The sequence below is a fragment of the Pelophylax lessonae genome (assembly GCF_965119305.1).
Source record: "Pelophylax lessonae genome assembly, chromosome: 8".
NCBI classification, from domain to species: Eukaryota; Metazoa; Chordata; class Amphibia; order Anura; family Ranidae; genus Pelophylax; species Pelophylax lessonae.
This window is the reverse complement of record NC_138775.1, coordinates 226,753,114-226,773,633: the sequence shown is the minus strand read 5'-3', so window position 1 is coordinate 226,773,633 and position 20,520 is coordinate 226,753,114. Positions and strand designations below refer to the sequence as shown.

At 45.5% G+C, this 20,520-nt stretch overlaps 1 protein-coding gene across 4 annotated transcripts in view; it reads left to right on the top strand.

The window, feature by feature from the left end:
* Positions 1-2,180: 2,180 nt before the first annotated feature.
* Positions 2,181-20,520, top strand: part of RALGPS2 (Ral GEF with PH domain and SH3 binding motif 2) — a 360,414-nt gene continuing 342,074 nt past the window's right edge. For all 4 annotated transcript variants that reach the window (XM_082265240.1, XM_082265239.1, XM_082265238.1 and 1 more), the window contains exon 1: positions 2,181-2,327. In XM_082265240.1, coding sequence (XP_082121366.1) covers positions 2,271-2,327 — 57 coding nt within the window. In that variant the 5' untranslated portion in view covers positions 2,181-2,270. The remainder of the gene's footprint in view (positions 2,328-20,520) is intronic.

The following is a 20,520-nucleotide window of genomic DNA, read 5'->3' as shown; positions in this document are numbered from 1 at the left end:
TGCTGACCAATTAAAATGCCTCTTGTAAGTACACAGAGAATTATGGATAGGAGCCGCAGGGATTTCAAATCTCTGCATCAGAGCGGCAGCAGATGCTGAAATCCTAGGCGCCCGGACTCGGTTTCTAGTCGCCAATGCGACCTGGCGCCCGGGAATTGTCGAGCCCTGTAATATATATATATATATATATATATATATATATATATATATATATATATATATATATATATATATATTATAATTTCTTTTCTTTACTGTGAACTGTTATATTAAGGAAATCCTGATGGGCTGAAGAAAAAAGAAGGGGTTAGTTTAGGAGTACATATACTTTAAGGGACAACTTTACCCTTCCAATAAAAAAAAAAAAAAAAGTCTTTCTCACTTAACCTTTTTGGTGCCTTGTTATAATGGATTAATGTACTTGCAAGCCCAGCAGATTCAGAATTTTCCTTTTCTTTGACACTGCTTTCCTACACCAAGTCCCATGCCGCCATCTTCCTGCGATGGTTCTTTTTTCTGTTTCTGGCAGCCCAATCCACCCCTCCTTCCCTATAATGATGCGCCAGATGTTTCACAAAGCATCTGGCATCATGTCTGTTTACATATCGTTCTATGAATGGTGGAAAGGAATGCCCCCTGGAATACTGACCTCCCATATTCAGGAGGATATCCACATCCAGTAGGCATTACATTTAATAATCCTAGAACAATATGTGAGCCCAAACAGCCCCAGATCCCTGGCTGTGCATGTACAAGATTTGGATTAACCTTTGTTTACATGTGTACATTAGGGCCCCCTTCACACTTGTGCGACTTGGAACTGCAAAGTCACATGACAAGTTGTACTCCATGATTTCCAATGAGTACCATTCATATCTATGCGACTTCACAGTAGTCCCTGCTCTACTTTGGTCTGACTTTAACTCGACTTGGACCTGGACCCGCTCTGTGACGTCAACCAAGGGTGGGCTTCAGCTTCAGAATGAACTACACTCCTGTGATCCACAGGAGACGTACAGCCAAACGTGCTTTGGCTGTACTACTCCTTTAAGGGTAAATTCACATTACAACGGATAGCATCGTAGCGCTTAACCTCTCTAGCAGCTGTCCGCTGTACAAAAGTACACTCATTCATGCTGTACATTTCCATGCAGTTTTGTACAGTACACTGCGATAAAATGCCGCCTGTATTGCAGTGTAAATGGGACATACTGAAAACAGTGACAGGCATTTTACAGAGCATTGTGAAAATTCAGCCAAAATGTACACAGGTTATTTAAAATATGAAACTTTATTAATTTCAGCAGAGATTTTAAGTTTGGGCATGGGGACGATTTATTTGTAATGACATTCACAGCCTGTGCGAACTGCTTTAAGTGATTCTAAAGGCAACATATTTTTTTCTTACCTTAATGCATCCCCTACATTAAAATGAACAAGGTCCCATTGGTTATATTGCCACCCTCATCTCCCTAAATACTTTAGTCCTTTCTCGATCCAGCACTGTGCCCGAGTGCAGCAGCACTGCTCTCCTTTCCTGTCACCAGACCTCAGTGAGAGCAGCTTGAGTCATTGGCTCCTGCTGATCTCAATCAGATCCTTGGGGGCGGGTCTGAGACACATGGTGTGTGTGAATAGATGCACACAATCCAGGTGTGCAGCGAGCCTGCAGGTGCAACCATAGGAAGCTATTTCCTATGGTGGCAAATCAAGAAGAGGAGGAGCCAAGAGCGCTGTCAGGGGCTCACAGAAGAGTCGGTTTAGGGTCCACTATGTGCAAAATCCTTGCATGGAGAAGTTGTGTTTAAAATGTTTTAGAAGATAAAAGTGAAGCTTTACAATCATTTAAATAGTATCTGATTGTGCTTTATTGATTCTTATGCTTCAGAAAATCATGGATTGGAATTCTGTCACTAAATTTTTATTTAAATGCCGGTGTACAAAATTAATCACGTATGCTGATTGAAGTGTCTCAGAGCACCAGTAAAAGACAGGAGAGCCGCCTACGGGGTTCTTTATGAATTCTAAACATGTGGCACAGCAAAGGAGTAAAATGAGTGTTCTAAACTGCTATAACTTAAAAGCTAACTGTTGTACTTCATACTGCTTTAGTCTAAAGTCATAGATGAGTGTTAACTGAATTTTTTTCCTCCCATGTGTTTTCTTTGCAGGGTGATGATGATAATGATGCTCCTGCGTCCGTGGAGATGAGATGATCAACATTCCACGCTCACTTTGAGGAGGGAGCAAGCACTAATGGTGCTGGAAGAATGGACCTAATGAACGGACAGTCGAGCAATGCTGCTCTCACTGCTAATGTTTCCGAGGTAAACAGCATGATTTAATGTGATTAACTTCTAACCACAGTTAGGAAAAAGGTATTCTGGAAATATTTCTATTCCATACAGAATGTTAACACGTTAAAAACCCAGTATTAAGTGAATAGGGAAGCCACATTAGCTGTTTGAATGTTTGGTCACTGCTTACTGCTTTGCGTCTCTACACCATGTTTGTGCTTTACTACTAAAGCAAAGATTATTTCAAAATATTGAAATAAATAGTTTATAGATTAGCAGCCTACAAAGTGCATAAGCAGAAAGAACCCTAAGAGCCCATTCACACTGCCGCGACTTGTCAGGCGACTTGTCAGCCTGACAAGTCGCGGTCGGTCGTGGCCCATTGAGTAGTACAGGACCCGTTCTAATAAGAGCGACACAAGTCGCTCCGACTTAGAAAAAGGGTCCTGTACTACTTTGGGGGCGACCTTGGAGCGACTTGCATAGACTTCCATTATGTGAAGTCCTTGCAAGTCGCGCCGAAGTCGCGGTGCACGCGACTTCACAGGTCGCCCCCCGAAGTCGTGTCGCCTCAGTGTTGAACCGGCTCTTAATCAGATCAATATATGATGTGTCCATTATTTGTCATTAAACAAGCATTAATGGATAAGTCCTGGCAAAACCTAGCTAATGCTAAACCTGCTGTGTGCCACATTCTTAACCTAATCTATATAACTCTGTAGAGCTGTACTTACCTATTTTTTGCAGCCGATCATGCATGGTCCCACACTGAGCTGTCAGCAGCGGCTTCAGCGTGGAGGTGGGTTCAGGAGAGGCACCCGACAACTGTAGCCCCATAGTAAGTCTATGGGTGACGTCACCTACCATTAATTTCACAGCCATTGTTGGTCCTCTCCTGCACACAGCTTCTGTCGCTGGAGACCGGACCGGGTGCAGAAACGGTAAGTACAGCCATTTTTTTTTTTTTTTTTTGTATTGCAGGGTTAGATAGATTAGGTTTAGAATGTGGCAGAGAATAGGTTTAGCTTTAGTTAGGTTTTGCCTGGACTTATCCTTTAATTCTGCCAGGTACACTTGCACACAGTTAAAGTGGAACACTCATATCCTTTACAGCAATGGACATTGCAATCTTGGGCCTCTGCTTGATTTACAGTTGCCATGGTGCTGCACACGTGATCTGTTATGACATCAACCATTTGATGGCTCGACAGATTGGTTGAGAGCACAAACAACTCTTGACAGTTATCATTCACAGGACGCCTGGAATGCAAGTGTTTTTGGAAACCTTAAAATTAATGGGTTTAGTTTTGCTTCAAGGATTTTGCAGGCATACAATCGAGAACATGAATAAATACCAAACTGGTGATAATGAGCAACAAAATGACATGTAGGTTAAAAATACACAATTAAGCCTTTTGAAAATCGCTGTTTAAAAAAATGCTCATTCTACGAGTCTTGTCTCTGTCCTATACACAGCCCTCACTGCTTTTGAAGGCTCGTCAATACTCCATTATATGGGCAAATGGTAAAGAGACCATGGGAAACTTTGGACCAAGCAAAATAGAGTAAGATCTGGATCACTAGCGAAATGATTACCTAATATAGTGGCTCATGAGAAATCCTATAAAGTGCTCTCTCATTGATACATGACTCCTAATTGCCAAATTTGTCCCAGGTGCCTCCTTAGTCTGTTATCAATGTTGTTTGGAGTCCAGCATTTTGACGTATCTGGTGGCGTTGTCCTAAGACTATTGATTCTGGATCTTGTGTTTATAACATGATTAGGTCAGCCTTGAACTGCAACCTGACAAAGGATCCCTGGGATAGTTTTGTTTGTTTGGCTAAAGCTTAGAAACAACTAACCGTTAATTTTGTGGAAGTAAAACAAAGGATTATGGACATCATGATGCATGTGAAACTTACTGCAATACTTTCATATTTCTCAAAATTATGGTTTCCGTGGCTTAAATATAATAGCCACGTGAACTTGGACCGCTTCCTCCTTTCACTCTAATTTATTCTCCAATAGAGAGTCTGTGTGCCTTAACGGACCCCATAGGTTTCATTGTCCTCACCTCTCACCCCCGTCCCCACCCCTTTCCGAAATACCCCCATCCCTAATCAGTTTACTTTCTACCAGTTTCTCCCCCTACCTCCTTCTCATTTATCTGTCCTTTTTCTTTTCTGTATTCCCCAGCTTTCTCTTTTCAATGCTCCTTCACCTTCCTATCCTGTGACTGGATTTTAATTGGGACATTTTTTCCCCAATCCACCCCCCCCCCCCCTTATTAGCTGCCTGTGGTTCTACTCCACAATGTGGAGATTATTTCTATCCATATTTCCCCTGTAATAACTTTCAGTACACTGTACCCTTTTATTACTAAACACAGTGGCCATTTTCCTACAAATTTGCTACCTGTATTGGCCTGGTTAAAAAGCGATGATTCCATGGTATGAATCTTTTCGCTTTCATTTTACACTGTTGCTTGTTAACTCCCAGTGCCTTGTTAGTAAACTGCATTGCTACCATTTTAACTAGCATACCCTCTTGAAATTTGTAAAATACACAGTGGCAGGATTAGGCAGAGCAACAAGACAAAGTAATCATCAGTAATGTCTCTCAAGGCATACATTTCATGGAAGATTTGTGGTTCCAGATTTGCTGCCCAAGCTCTTGTGCAGAAACACAAAGAAACCAGCAATGTTGAGGGCTGAAAATGCAATGGTCACCAAGGAAGTTTGGTTCATCAGATAAGAGATGCATCAAGCTGACTTCCCTTGACAAGTGGAAGGCGTCAAGTGGCACCATCATCTCACACATGGCATAAATCAGTGAGACTCTTGAACACCAATTTATAGTCGGGAAAAGTTTTTTTTAGAAGTGGTGTTCACAGAAGTGTCTAAAAAGCCACCTCCCTGGTGTAAAAAAAATAAAATAAAAATAGTGACTCATCTATGTATGAAGACAATCAGAAAAATGGCAGGAGGTGCTTTGGAATGATATCAAATTTGAATTACTTTGCAGTAACACAGAAGGCAGTTCAACAAATGCCTTCAGAGCAGTATAAGGATCAGTGGGCTCCATTACCAGAACCAGATCGCATGCAGTATGTAGGTGTTTTACCAAATACCGTATGCTATCCTGAAAATGTCAATTATCGACTACTTTATGCGGTATTTACAGCATAAAGTAAAATCGTTAGTAGATACTGCATAAAACAGGAGTGAAAGTCACAAAAAAAAATCAAAAATAATTGCATGCGGTAAATTAGTAGTCACGACATGCAATATTTAAGGGACTGGCAGGTAAACAACCTGGTTGTTAAGGAACAGGTGACCACCACATCCTTAACAGCCAATGAGTCAATTGGCGGCAATTAAAAATTTAGGAAAAAAACAGCTTTGAGTCCCCAAATCCATAGGAACTGGTATGTATTTTGAAGAAAACCCTCACGTCAAAATTTAAATGGCCTGGGGTCCGCTCCAAATCCAGTCCAGATTCTTATCTGAGCATGCAGCCTGGCAGGTTAGGAAAGGGAGGGGACGACACTCTGCCACCTAAAGCTTTTATTAAGAAAAGGGCTGGATATATTGATCCAGTGGTCACCCCAGCCAGCAAGCGCACGCAGAGCCCAGCTCCACACTAGGTTGCCCACGATATAGTCCCAGTGGATGGGTACTGGCCCTGCCAGTTAAACTGGGTCTAGGCTCGAGTCGCAGCATTCCTATTGGCCGACAGCCTCCCATGGTAGAGAGGGGTTCTGTCAGGAGATGGCGCCTGCCTGTTCCAGGTATTGTGAGTAATTGTTCCCCCTCTCCCTTGGCGGGTTTTGGGGTGGACGCGGGCCCCTCCTTAGGACGGTCGGACCCCCGGGTTTCACCTCTGTCCTGTCACGCGCCCCCCCTTTCAGTGGCGGCCATGTTTTTGGAGACACTAGAGGCGTTTTTTTTAGCGGTGGAGCTCCTCCTTTTTACCAAGTGCTGACACTTAGGTTTCCTCCTGATCTCGTATCACTGCAGACACATGCTGTACAGACATCCTGGGCCTTCCTGGTGCATCTCTGGTGTGGGGGGGGGGGGGGGTCTTTGTCTGCGCTGTTGGTCTTCAGTGCTTGTGCCTGACCTTTTGGGGGCGCTATTGCGCGGTGGGACGTTTAAAAAAAAAAGTGTGTTTTTTTTTTTTTTTAATTCTTCTACGTAGTTCCCCTGCTGCGACATGGACTCTGTGGAACACGTTTCCCCACCTGACCCTCTCTCGGAGGCCGCAGGGCCCTCTGGATCCCAGCCATCCATAGATGCACTGTCAGCGGTCTTGGAATCCTTTGTGTCTCGGGTGAAGGTGGCCTTTAAGGGGCGAATTGATAAAAAACGCCCCCTGCCCACCCCTGCCTCTTCTGATGTGTCAGATTCTAAATCAGTTGCCGCAGACGTGGGTCTCCCTGCCGGGACTACTACCTCGCGCCCGGTCTCCTCTTATAGTTAAGATGACACTTCTCCCTCCGCCACCGCGCAAGAAAAGGCGCTGGTGGACACACTGGTTGTTTCTGTGCGTGAGATCCTAAAAATGGAGGCACTCACAAGCCATCCGGTGCGGCAAAGGTTTTTCCCTTTTTTCCAGGTATTTTGACAATATGGTCAAAAAAGAGTGGGACCGCCCCAAGCGCCCCCCTGGGGTCCTGAAGCAGATTGCTGGGCGCTACCCCTTTGAAGAGCCTCTTATTAAAAAGTGGACTTTGCCGGTCTCCAGACTGAATAAAGCTACCATGATTCGAATGGAGGATTCCCCATCCTTTAAGGATCCGGCGGATAGAAAGGCGGAATCTGTGGCCCTGGTGGGGTCTGGGCTCAGACAGGTTTTTACTATTGCCCTTGTGTCACAAACTTTGACTGACTGGGCTAAGTTACTACTCTGTGACCTGGAGGGGGTACAACTTCCCTTTGCGGAGCTGGCAGACCAGATGATTCAGGGGCTGCAATTTCTTTGCGATGCCTCGCTGGATGCGGCTCCACTATTGGCCCGACTGTCGGTTTCGGCCGTGGTCATCCGGCGTATACTTTGGTTATAATGCTGGTCTGCAGATCAAATCTCAAAGAAGGCCTTGTCTGATCCACCTTTTCAAGGTGATCGCCGGTTTGGGGCTCCTCTTGATGACATTATCAAAGGTCTTACAGGAAGGGGGTAGGAGTACCTTTCTTTCACAAGCTAACAAGGGTAAGGACCCTAGTCATAGACGGGGTCCCTCCTTTTCAACACAAAATGTTTTTCGTCCCTCAGGGTCAATTAATAGGGGTTCTAAGTCTTTCAAGGCCCCCTTGTGGGGCTCCAATCGACCTTGGTCTGGAAAACAGAAGTTGGGGTTTTCCAGACCAGCAGATAAGGCCCCTTTGGCCTGAAGGTGCGTCCTCACCCGTATCTGGGGTGGGGGACATCTTTCCAGACCTGTGGCTATCCCGGATACAAGACTAGTGGGTTCACAAGGTCATTTGGTACGGTTACAAGATCAAGTTTCGATCTATGCCTCTGGTAAGGTTCTTACCTTCCAATGTGCGGTTGTCCCCGGATCGCTTATGGGCTCTTTTTAGGGCGGTACAGGACCTGTTACAACAAGGAGTAATAGTTCTGGTTCGTCTTCGAAACGTTTTCAGGGCTTTTACTCAAACCTGTTTACGGCCCCCAGGAAGGAAGGGAAGGTGTGTCCAACCCTGGACCTAAAGGCACTGAATTGCTTAGTGCGAGTTCAGAAATTTAAAATGGAATCCATTCGCACGGTGGTGGCTTCCCTACATCAGGGGGATTTCCTGGCCTCCAAAGACATCAAAGATGCCTACCTTCACATCCCAGTATGTCCAAGACATCAACGGTTTCTACGTTTTGCCGTGGGAAAGGATCACTGTTAGTTTGTGACATTATGCTTTGGTCTCGCCTCGGCTCCTCGGGTCTTCACAAAGGCTCCGGTCCTGGCGTTGTTATGCCACGGGGATATCGGTCCTGGATTACCTGGATGATCTGCTTCTTCGTGCGGAGTCTCCCACTGGTGACAAACTTAGAGGTCATCACAAGAACTCTGGAGGAGCTCGGTGGATTCTGAACCTTCAGAAGCGCCCCTGGTTCCTTCCATGAGACTGGATTATCTGGGTCTGACTTTGGACTCGTCCTCAGCCAGGGTGTTTCTTCCTCCGGACACACTTCCAAAACTCTGGACTGCGATTCAGCTATTGCTGTCCAGCAAATGGTTGTCCCTTCGGACTTGTATGAGAGTTCTGGGACTGATGGTGTCGTCCTTTTGAGGCAGTACCTTTCGCTCAATTTCAAACGAGAATCCTCCAGAAGGAAATCCTTCTCAAATGGAACAAAGATCCAAGTTCCCTGGACAACCAGATCCAACTGAGCCATGTGACCAGGGGGTTCCTGTTATGGTGTCTTTGGTCCCCGACGCTCAAACAAGGAAAATTCTTCCTCCCCATATATTTGGACAGTGATCACCACTGATGCCAGTCAGTCTGGGTGGGGAGGTGTTCTCTGCAAGATTTCTGCTCAAGGTGTTTGATCCCTGGAAGAATCCATATTACCGATCAATTTTCTGAAGTTGAGAGCGATCAGGCTTTGCCTAGTCCACTGGACAGAGTACATTCAGTGCTGTTCAGTGAGCATTCAATCGGACAAAGCCAATGCCGTGACTTATATCAATCACCAAAGGGCACCAGAAGTGTCCTTGCAGGCTTGGAGGTGGCAGGCCTCCTTTGGTGGGGGGGGGGGGCAATTTTTTTCCGGTTCTCTCCGCCGTTCACATGTTCAATGGAAAATTGGCAGGCGGATTACCTCAGTCGGCAGACCTTGGCTCCAGGGGAATGGTCTCTAGCAGCTGTGCCTTTATTGGCTCACTCCAGAAGTAGATCTGTTGACTTCTCGATTCAACAGGAAAGTGCAGGGGTTTGTGGTCCGCTCTCGAGACCCTCTGCACAGACGTGCTGGTGGCTCAGTGGGGGTCAGTATCCGCTGATGTATGCCTTTCCTCCACTCAAGTTGCTGCCAAAACTTCTTTGCAGGATCGAGGCGGAAGGGATTCTGGTCATCCTTGTGACTCCGGACTGGCCTCGCTGAGCTTGGTACGTTGACTTGGTCAGGCTAGTCGCAGACGTTCCTTTGAGACTTCCTCTCAGGGATGATCTGCGGTCTCAAGGACCAATCTTCCATCCTGCTTTACAGTCGCTGGCTTTGACAGCTTGGCTGTTGAAAACCAGGTGCTGAAGGACAGAGGATTGTCTGCTTCAGTGATTCCCACTCTGCTTAAATTGAGAAAAGTGACTTCTAGAAAGATCTATCATCGTATGGAAGTCGTATATTGCATGGTGTGAGTCTCTGGGGTTCCCTCTCGCTCTTACTCTGTGGCTCGGATCTTGGCTTTCCTTCAACGGGGAGTTGGTCAAAATTGACCTTGAGTACTATCAAGGGTCAGATTTCAGCCTTGGCAATTTTCTTCCAGAGGGCATTAGCCTCCCATTCCCTGGTGCGTAGCTTTATCCAAGGGATGCAACACTTGGCTTCTCCGGTGTAACCTCCATTGCCACCTTGGGATCTTAATTTAGTGCTGTCGGTTCTCCAGAAACCTCCCTTTGAAATTATTTGGGAGATTCCCCTGCTTATCTTATCTTAGAAGGTGGCCTTCCTGGTGGCTATTACTTGTGTGTGCAGGGTGATGGAACTGGCGCTGTTGTCCTGTTCTCCCTATCTGGTGGTTTACAGGGATAAAGTGGTGCTTCGTCCGGATCCGTCCATCCTTCTGAAGGTTTCCAGTTTCCACTTAAATGAGGACATTGTGTTACCCTCCTTGTGTCCTAAGCCTAAACATCCTAAGGAATTTGCACTGCATACTTTGGATGTGGTTCGGGCAATCGGGGTGTACTTGGCGACTGAGTCTTTTCTGAAGTCAGATTCGCTCTTTGTGCTTACGGATGGTCCAAAGAAAGGGCTGCCTGTGTCTGCTGCGGCTATTTCCAGATGGATCAAACGGACGATTGTGCAGGCTTATTAAAATAGGGGTCAGGTTCCTCCTTTCCATGTTAAGGCGCATTCTACTCGGTCGCTTAGTGCTTCCTGGGCTTTACACCATCAGGCATCTGTGGTTCAGGTTTGCAAGGCTCCTACCTGATCGTCTGTACATATCTTCACGAAGTTTTATAAGGTGGATGTGCTGCCATCTACAGATGCCTCCTTTGGCCACAAAGTTTTGCAAGCTGCCATTTAAGGGTGTTTTAGTCTCCCTAGAGGGTGTTTAATGTTTTCAGGTGGGTCTCATCTTGTTGTTCTTATGAGTCCTATGTTGCCTGGTTGACTGTGGTTTAGCCTTGGGGAATTTTTTTTTCTGCTGTTCCCACCCCTCATGGTTTATGGCACTGCTTTGGGACATCCCTACTGTTATGAAGAACAGAGACTGCGTCCATCAATGAACGATAGAGAAAAATTAGAGTTTGTCTTGCCGTAAAATCCTTTTCTTTGAAGTTCATTGACGGGCGCAGTACCCGCCCCTCTATTTTGAGTTGGGTTGGTATGGTTTTCTCTGACACTGCTTTGTTACAAAACTGACATCCTATAGCGGAGAGAAGGGATATACCCCCTGGGACTGCCCATAGGTGTAGCCAGAACTTTTTTTTTCTGACTAGTGTCTTACTCCTGTAGGGGGCAGTATAACCCTACTGTTATGAAGAACAGAGACTGTGTCCGTCAATGAACTTCAGAGAAAGACAAAAATCCAATTATGTCCCCCGCTGTAAATCCATAATTAATCATGATGCCTGCCACCACCCCCGACCTGAAAAAAAAAGTCTGATCATGCCAAAGGCTCCTGCTGTCTGACAGTCCATAAATAAGGGGCGGGGGACAGCCCCCCCTTCCCTTGTGACATTGTCGGCCAGGGGCATGCTGCATTTTGGGGGGGGGGGGCCTACGCCATTTTTTTCTCCTTTTCGCGTGAGGATTGCCTTCAAAATCAATACCAGAACCCCGCTGACAGCTGATGATTCATCAGTTGTTAAGGATGCAGTGGCTGCCCGCTAATTAAATACTAGGTTTAGTGGTGGGTAAGGATGCGGGCAGCCACCCACTCCTTAACGCTTATTTATGTTGATAAATGCGTTGGCTACCGGCAGGTGTTGTATTAACACATGTTTTCACTTCTAAAATACTGCATGACTTCATAAAATACTTGTGCTATATTTTAGTAGCATTTTTTTTAGTGAATGCCAAAAAACTTTGAAAATTCTGTGCAGTAAGATACCGCTTTGTGAATGGAGACCAGTGTCTTCAGGAAACAGTGAGGTATTTATTTATTTCAGGTACTTATATTGCGCTGTCAATTTACGCAGCGCTTTACATATACATTGCACATTCACATCAGTCCCTGCCCTCAAGGAGCTTACAATCTAAGGTCCCTAACTCGCATACATACATACACAGTAGGGCCAATTTTTTTATACAGGATCCAACTAACCTACCAGCATGTCTTTGGAGTGTGGGAGGAAACCGGAGTACCGGGAGGAAACCCACAAAGGCACAGGGAGAACATGCAAACTCCAGGCAGGTAGTGTTGTGGTTGGGATTCAAACCAGCGACTCACTTGGTGCTAGGTGAAAGTGCTAACCACAAGTGGGGCTACATTTATAAACTAAGTATAACTAAAGGCAAAACTTTCTTTTTGTTTTGAAAAAAGTGGAGATGGGTTAAAACCCTTGTCAGTTTTTTTTTTTTTTTTTTTTGTGGTCTGTGTCCCCATTGTGGAGATTCATCCCTCGCTATTTGTCCGGTTTACCATTATCATTGAAAATGTAACTAAAAGAAAATCCCAAATTTTAGGTTGTTCCCAGAAAAGTAAGGGGAAATCTTCTAATGAGAACACTAGTTCTGGTGATCTCGTTGTCCCCAAGAAATTCCCTGAATTTGCAGCAATTTCCTGCTTGGTTATGGGACAGGAGGTGAAGGGAAATCTCCCCAATAGGACATAGGCAAAAAAAATGGATGGGTTATAACCCTCACTTACTCTACACAAAATGAAGAAAAATGTTTTGCCTATAGTTCTACTTTAATCAATTGGTCAGAATTATTGGTCTTTTTCAAAGAGGTTCAGGCACATACTTATCCATCATGCAATGGCATCAGGAACATGTCTGATTTGTTCCAAATTAATTTAACAGTTGGACAATAACCCCAAACATACAGCCAAAGGCATAAAGAATTATCTTTAGCAAAAAGAACAAGGATCTCGGCAATATATGGTTGGCCATCACAGACCCCCTGATCTCACAATAGAATCTGTCTGAAGCAAATGACTTCCTAAGTTGCAGAACTGTGGTTAGTTCCCGTTTTATGTTTTGAAATTAGCTACCTGCAATGTATCTTAAAAACTGCTTTTGTACGTGTGTAAAGGAGAATTGATGCTTTTCTGCAGAAAAAAAAGTAGATACATGAAATAATTTTAATTTAGGTTTTTTTTCTCTATCGTTCTTCGACCGACGCAGCTCCATCCAGTCAGATACTATAGGGTTATGCTCCTATCGGGAATAGACACTAGGCAGAAAAAAGCTTAACCACACCTGTGGGCGCTGTCCCTGTAGGCATAACCCCACACACCCTGCTATAATCAAACTGTTTTTCTGCCTAGTTTAAGGAATAGGACCTAGCTTCCTGCTGGGACTTCGGTCTTAGCTATTATGGTAAAGTTTGTTAGTTTGTGATTTTCTTTTTTTTTTCTTTCACTAGTTAGTTTCTGAGGACCAAGATCCAGAGAAACTACAAGCAACAGCTGGCTGAGGTTTCGCACTGGATATTCTAGATCCTTAAGGTCTCCCAGCCTTGCCAGTGAGCATGAGCAGGTTATAGTCCAGAACTAGGCCTCACCACGACAGTCTCCTGACGGATGGGGACGAGCCTTCGGGTGGACCATCTCGCTGGGACGCACACGACCTGGAACGCCCTGAGTCGCAGCTTCCCCTTGGCTGACAGCACCCCCAACCCGGGTGGGAGGTGATCTGTTTCGGAATCGCGCCCACCTGCTACCGTGGTATGGTGAGTAAATTGTCTCCCCAAAAACTCTGAGATAGACATGGCCGCTGCTGGCGCAGACCACCCTGAGGGGCCAGTGTCGTCGCATTCTGAAGGTGAAGAGGACCTGTCCTCATCGGTACGCAAGTGTCTTTTGGTTCCCACAAATCCCGTAAATCGGGCAAGATGTTCCCTTGCCCAGAATTGTTTCATACTATTGTGGATGAACAATGGCGATGCAATAATGCATTAAGTACATGTTCGTGGTGCCTAAGCATTTTGCACGCCGTTACCCCTTTGCGGAGGCAGTGTCCGCTACGTGGACTGTACCACCAAAAGTGGATCCCCGGTGTCTAGGTTGAATAAAGCGACTTTGGTACCGGTGGAAGAGTCTCCAACTTTTGTGGACCCCATAGATAGACGGATGGAATCCTTGTCCCGTCATTTATACGTGGTAGCAGGTCGCATATTGAAGACTACCTTTGTGAATGTTTTGGTAGCGCAGACTGCTGCGGAATGGGTGAGGTTACTTAAAAGTAACTTGGAAGCTGAACTACTCCCTCCTGCGGTGTTGGAACTACTGGACCAGTTGGCTCAAGCCCTGGTGTTCATGTGTGATACTTCCCTGGATTCAGCCCCGTTGGTGGCCAGGGCGTCGGCCTTGGGGAATGCTATTAGGTGCATAGTGTGGCTAAAACGCTGGTCGGTGGACTGGGCTTCTAAAAAGGCCTTAACTGATCTTCCCTTCTTAGGGGAGAGGCTATTTGGATCCTCCGCTGGACGAGTTGATCACGGGGTTAAGAGAGCACTCCTCTTTCGCAATCCTCTTAGGGCAAGGCGCCATGTCCTAGGCAGGGGCCTTCCTCCTAATGCTCATAAACGTCTTTTTCGCGCCTCCGAGTCGCAAGAAAAAGGTAAATCATTCAGGTCTTCTGGGGGTTTCAAGAAGCCATGGTCGGGAAAAGCAAAGACTGGCCAATCTGGACCTGCAGACAAGTCCTCGTCTGCATGAAGGGACACCCTCACCTGATTCTGGGGTGAGGGGACGTCTTTGTTTCTTCCTGAAACCCTGGATCTCCTTGATTCAGGACAAATGGGTCCACAAACTGATCCGATCTGGGTACGAGATCGACTTCCGGTCTCGCCAGTCGGACCGGTTCTTCCTTCTCCAATCTTCGACTATCCCCAGTCCGGTTAAGTGACTTGTGAGGGGCACTACACGATTTGCTGTCGCAAGAAGTGGTTGTACCGATTCCTTTTCAGGAACGTTTATAAGGGTTTTATTCAAATCTCCTTACTGTGCCTAGGAAGGAAGGCAAGGTGCGTCCTATCCTGGATCTCAAGGCCCTGTGAACTGCTTTGTGCGGGTACAGAAGTTTCAGATGGAATCCATCCACACGGTAGTGGCGTAACTACACCAGGGAGATTTCTTAGCCTCCATAGATATCAACGACGCATATCTACACATCCCTATTTACGCTGGACACCAGTGGTTTCTTCGCTTTGCGGTCACAGAGGAGTATTCTCAATTTGTGGCGTTACCCTTTGGTCTCCCCTCAGCTCCCAGAGTGTTTACCAAGGTCGAAGTACCGGTATAGGCATTGCTGCGCCAGCGGGTGATTGTAGTACTGTGGCACCTAGACGATCTCCTGTTGAGAGCGGACTCTCCTTCAGTCTTGTTGGGGGGGATCCGACAGTCACTGTCAGAACTCGGCAGGATTTCGGTTGGAACATCAATTTCAAGAAATCCGCACTGACACCTGTCTTGAGACTAGATTATCTGGGCTTGACTCTGGATTCAGCCTTGGCCAAGGTGTTTCTTCCCCTGAACAAGCTGCAAAGGTTGCAGTAGGCGATTCGGTTGTTGTTGGCGAACAATTGTCCTCTCCGAGTTTGCATGCGGCCTTGGGTCTGATGGTATCATCCTTCGAGGCGTTTCTTTTTGCTCAGTTCCGTACCACACCTTTGCAAAGGGAGATTCTTGTCAAATGGAACAAGGATCCAAAGTCCTTGGACTCTTTCGGTTAAGCCACAACACAAAGTCTGCTCTTTTGTGGTGGAATCTGTCTCCAGCACTATGCCAGGACAAGTCGTTCCTCCCGTTGTTTTGGACTGTTTTTTTAGTGAATGCCAAAAAACTTTGAAAATTCTGTGCAGTAAGATACCGCTTTGTGAATGGAGACCAGTGTCTTCAGGAAACAGTGAGGTATTTATTTATTTCAGGTACTTATATTGCGCTGTCAATTTACGCAGCGCTTTACATATACATGTAAAGCGCTGCTCTTTTGTGGTGGAATCTGTCTCCAGCACTATGCCAGGACAAGTCGTTCCTCCCGTTGTTTTGGACTGTGGGGACTATGGACACTAGCCTATCGGTCTGGGGCAGGATGCTGGGGAAGCTCTGTGCCCAGGGTACCCGGACGATGTAAGTCAAAACTACCGATTTAAATGTTTTGGAGCTCAGAGCAATAAAGCTTTGTCTGAGCCATTGAACGACTCGTCTGCATGATTGTTCGGTTCAGATTCAATCAGACAACACCACGGCTGTGGCTTACATCATTCACCAGGGGGGCACCAAGAGTGTCTTGGTGGCCAAGATTCTGGCCTAGGAGGAAAAATTTATTCCAGCTCTCTGCTGTACACATTCCAGGTGTGTGGAGAACTGGCAAGCGGATTACCGGAGTCGTCAGGTGTTAGATCAATGGGATTGGTCCCTGCACCTGGAGATGTTTCATCTCCTGTCTGTTTGGTGGGGGACTCCCCAGGTCGATCTATTTGCTTCTCGCCTCAACAAGACGGTTCAGAGATTCGTAGCCAGGTCTCAAGATCCTCTGGCCGATGCCACAGATGCTCTGGTGGCTCCTTGGGGTCAGTATTGGCTAATTTATGCCTTTCCTTCCTTGAATCTCCTGCCGAGGGTTCTGCGCAGGATAGAGGTGTAAAGGATTCCGGTCATTCTGGTGGCTCCGGAATGGCCTCGCTGGTCTTGGATCTACTGTCTCAAGGTCCGATCTTCCATCCTGCTTTACAGTCGCTGGCTTTAACAGCATGGCTTTTGAAAGTCAGGAGTAGAGAGAGAGAGAGGTCTTTCTGACTCTGATTCCTACGCTATTGAAGGCTAGGAAGTCGACTTCTAGGAAGATATATCCTTCTATGTGGAAATGGTATATTTCATGATGTGACTCACTGAAGGAGCACACTCGCTTGTTTTCGATAGCTAGGGTCTTGGCCTTTCTGCAGAAAAGAGGTGATCAGCAGTTGGCTTAGGGCACTATCAAAGGCCAAGTGTTGGCTTTGGCTATATATTTCCAGTGCCCGTTAGCTACGCATGCTTGGATTCGTACTTTTATACAAGGAGTGCACCATATGACTCCTCAGAGAATGTCCCTGCTACCTCCATGGGACCTCAATCTGGTATTCTCTGTTGTTCAAAAGCCTCCTTTTAAGAACATTCGGGAGATTTCTCTGCTTTCATTGTCCCAGAAGGTTGCTTTCTTGCTGGCTATCACTTCTGCTCGCAGAGTATCTGAACTGGCGGCGGCGCTCTGCCGCTCACTTTATCTGGTGATACACAGAGATAAAGTGGTACTTCGACCTAATCAGTAATTTCTTCCTAAGGTTGTTTCTGATTTTCATCTGAATGAAGACATTGTGTTGCCTTCACTCTGCCCTAAGCCCAAATTTGCGTTGCACTCTTTGGATGTAGTTTGGGCGATCAGGGTCTATCTGGAGACCAGAGTCTTTTAGAAAATCAGACGCTCTTTTTATCCTTACCGAAGGATCTCGTAAGGGATTGACTAAGTCTGCGGCCACCATATACAGATGTATCGGGCAGACGGTACTTCAGGCTTATTCACTGAAGGGTCAAGTTCATCCTTTCCCGGTGAAGGCGCATTCTACGAGAGCGCTGAGTGCCTCTTGGGCTTTTCACCATCAGGCGTCTATACTGCAAGTTTGCAAGGCGGCAACTTGGTCGTCTGCGCATACGTTTACAAAATTCTACAAAGTAGATGTTTTGGCATCTTCGGATGCTTCCTTTGGCTGCAAGGTTTTGCAGGCTGCAGTTTAAAGAGAACTTTTTTTTTTTTTGTTTCTCTTTGAGGGTGTATTGTGTTTTCAGGGTGAGCTCCAGTTGTTCCTGGTTGAGCTCCATGTTGCCTGGTTGGCTAAGTGTAGCTTTTGGGGAGTTATGTTTCCGTTTGCGTTGTCTTCCCACCCCTCATAATGATACTGCTTTGGGACATCCCTATAGACTGACTAGATGGAGGTGCGTCTGTCGAACGATAGAGAAAACTGGATTTTTGCAAGAACTTACCGTAAAACCCTTTTCTCTGAAGTTCGACAAACGCAGCACCCGCCCCTCTACTTCTGAGTGAATGGGGTTTTTTCTATTCTAAACACTGCATGCAGCTAAACTGTTTGATGATAGCATGGTGTATGGGGTTATGCCTGCAGGGACAGCCCCCATAGGTATGGTTAAGCTTTTTCCTGCCTAGTGCCTATTATTGATAGGAGGAGCATAACCCTATAGTCTGACTAGATGGAGCTGCTTTTGTCGATGAACTTCAGAGAAAAGGATTTTACGATAAGTTCTTACAAAAATTGAGCTTCTCTATTTTATGCTCTTTATATGTGTCGTGTTTTTTTTTTTTTTTTTATTAGATTTTTTGAAAGCATTATATGAAATTTACAAAGTGACAATCTGCCTGGCAAGACAGAAAATTTTAATAACAAGCTAAAGCTCAAAACAAAGGCATGTTCCACCAGCAAGCACAGAATATTACAGGATAGGGTACAATTAAGGGACTGTGAGTATAGTGTGAGGGACCAGGAAACTACGAGCTTAGACAGGGAGGACACACATCACATCTGTGTATCCACCCTCTACCTCCTCCAGTGTGCATGCTCCTGCTCTCCTCACTGTGCCTTCATTGTGTGCCCTCCCCTACCTGAAAGTGTGTGTGTGTGTGTGTGGTTATGTAAATGTTGGGCACACATTGGGGCATTAAAATTTACTGGAGCATGTTGCGCTGCTTGAGAGCAGTGCATACATTAAAAAAAAAAAAAAAAAGCTGACTGTTTAGTACTACTTTAGGGAAACCTCTGACCAGACTATGGACATCAAACTTTTATATTCTTATGAGAAACGGTAATTGACCCTAAAACAAGCCCTCCCTGACCTCTGTAGCTGATGGCACTGCAGTGAAAGTCCTTGTTAAATTTATAACAGCGTCTTTGAAATCCAAGCCCATACAGTGCCTTGCAAAAGTATTCACCCCCTTGGCTTTTTTTGTTTTTGTTGCCCCACAACCTGGAATTAACATGGATTGTTTGAGCATTTGCATCATTAATTTACAGAACATGCGCACAACTTTGAAGAATTTTTTTTTTTTTTTATTGTGAAGCAAGCAACAAATAGGACAAAATAACAGGAAAAAGTCAATGTGCATAACTATTTACCCCCCTAAAGTCAATACTTTGTAGAGCCACCTTTTGCGGCTATCACAGCTCCAAGTCACTTTGGATAAACCTCTATGAGCTTGCCACATCTTACCACTGAAATTTTTGCCCATTCCTCCTTGCAAAACTGCTCCAGCTCCTTCAAGTTAGATGGTTTGCGCTTGTGAACAGTCTGACCACATGTTTTCTATTGGATTGAGGTCTGGCCTTTGACTAGGCCATGCCAACACATTAACATGTTTCCCCTTAAACCACTCAAGTGTTGCTTTAGCAGTGTGTTTGGGGTCATTGTCCTGCTGGAAGGTGAACCCACGTCCTAGCCTCAAATCACGCACAGAGTGGTACAGGTTTTGCTCAAGAATATCCCTGTATTTAGCACCATCCATCTTTCCCTCAACTCTGTCCAATTTCCCAGACCCGGCTGCTGAAAAAAATCCACACAGCATGATCTGCCACCAACATGTTTCACTGTGGGGGATGGTGTTCTTTGGGTGAGGTGTTGGGTTTGCGCCAGACATAGTGTTTTCTTGGATGGCAGAAAAGTTCAATTTTAGTCTCCTCAGACCAGAGCACCTTCCTCCATACATTTTGGGAGTCACCCACATGCCTTTTTACAAACTCAAAACATGCCGTTTTGTTTTTTGCTGAAAGTAATGACTTTCTTCTGGCCACTCTGCCATAAAGCCCAACTCTATGGAGCGTACGGCTTATTGTAGTCCTATGTACAGATACTCCAGTCTCTGCTGTGGAACTCTGCAGCTCCTCCAGGGTTACCTTAGGTCTCTGTGCTGCCTCTCTGATTAATGCCCTCCTCTCCCCGTTCGGGAGTTTTGATGGGCGGCCTTCTCTTGGCAGGTTTGCTGTTGTGCCATGTTCTTTCCATTTAGTTATTATAGATTTGATGGTGCTCCTGGGGATCATCTAAGATTTGGATATTTTTTTTTTATAACCTAACCCTGACTTGTACTTCTCAACAACATTGTCCCCTACTTGCTTAGGTGTTGCAGCCTCTGGGGCCTTTCAAAAAAGGTGTCTAGGTATGACAGATCATGTATAACAAAAAAACTATCAGCGCAAAACCAAATATGTGATATAACACTCAAAATAGGTAAAAACACTGTGCGTGAATAATATACTGAAAAAGTGCTTGAATATCACTGTGCATAAAACAAATATAGCCGCCAGCAAACACCAATCGTGTTCACATCCCACAATATATCAAAATAAATACAAAAAATGTGCTGCGCCAGACGTGCACCAATAAACATAAATGATGTTAATATAATCAATAACTGAAGTCCATACAAGCTGTGATTTTGCTCAAAATCCAATAAATGTGCATTAGTGTCCAAGTGTCCAAATCAGAAATGCAATCTGGTGAAGAGTGCTCACCAATCTGTGAAATCCCTCCACCTGCTAGATTGGCCTCTCACCTCCAAACAGGACCCAGACGGGCCAGCAAAAGCCGAACATCTCTCGAGTGACACACGCTATTAACTATTGCCATAACAGCAGGCACGGTGAAGTGCCCTGTACATGTGAGTAAACTTCTATTTTCCTCAAAGCCTGATTGTTGAAACGGAGAGCACTATATTTTCCCTTTTTATATTTTGCATCGCATGTCCCGTGTCTTGAGACCTCCGGAGGTGAGAGGCTGGAGTGTCTTTCCAGGAGTCTGATATCCTCAGTACATGCTTTTGCTGGCCCGTCTGGGTCCTGTTTGAAAGT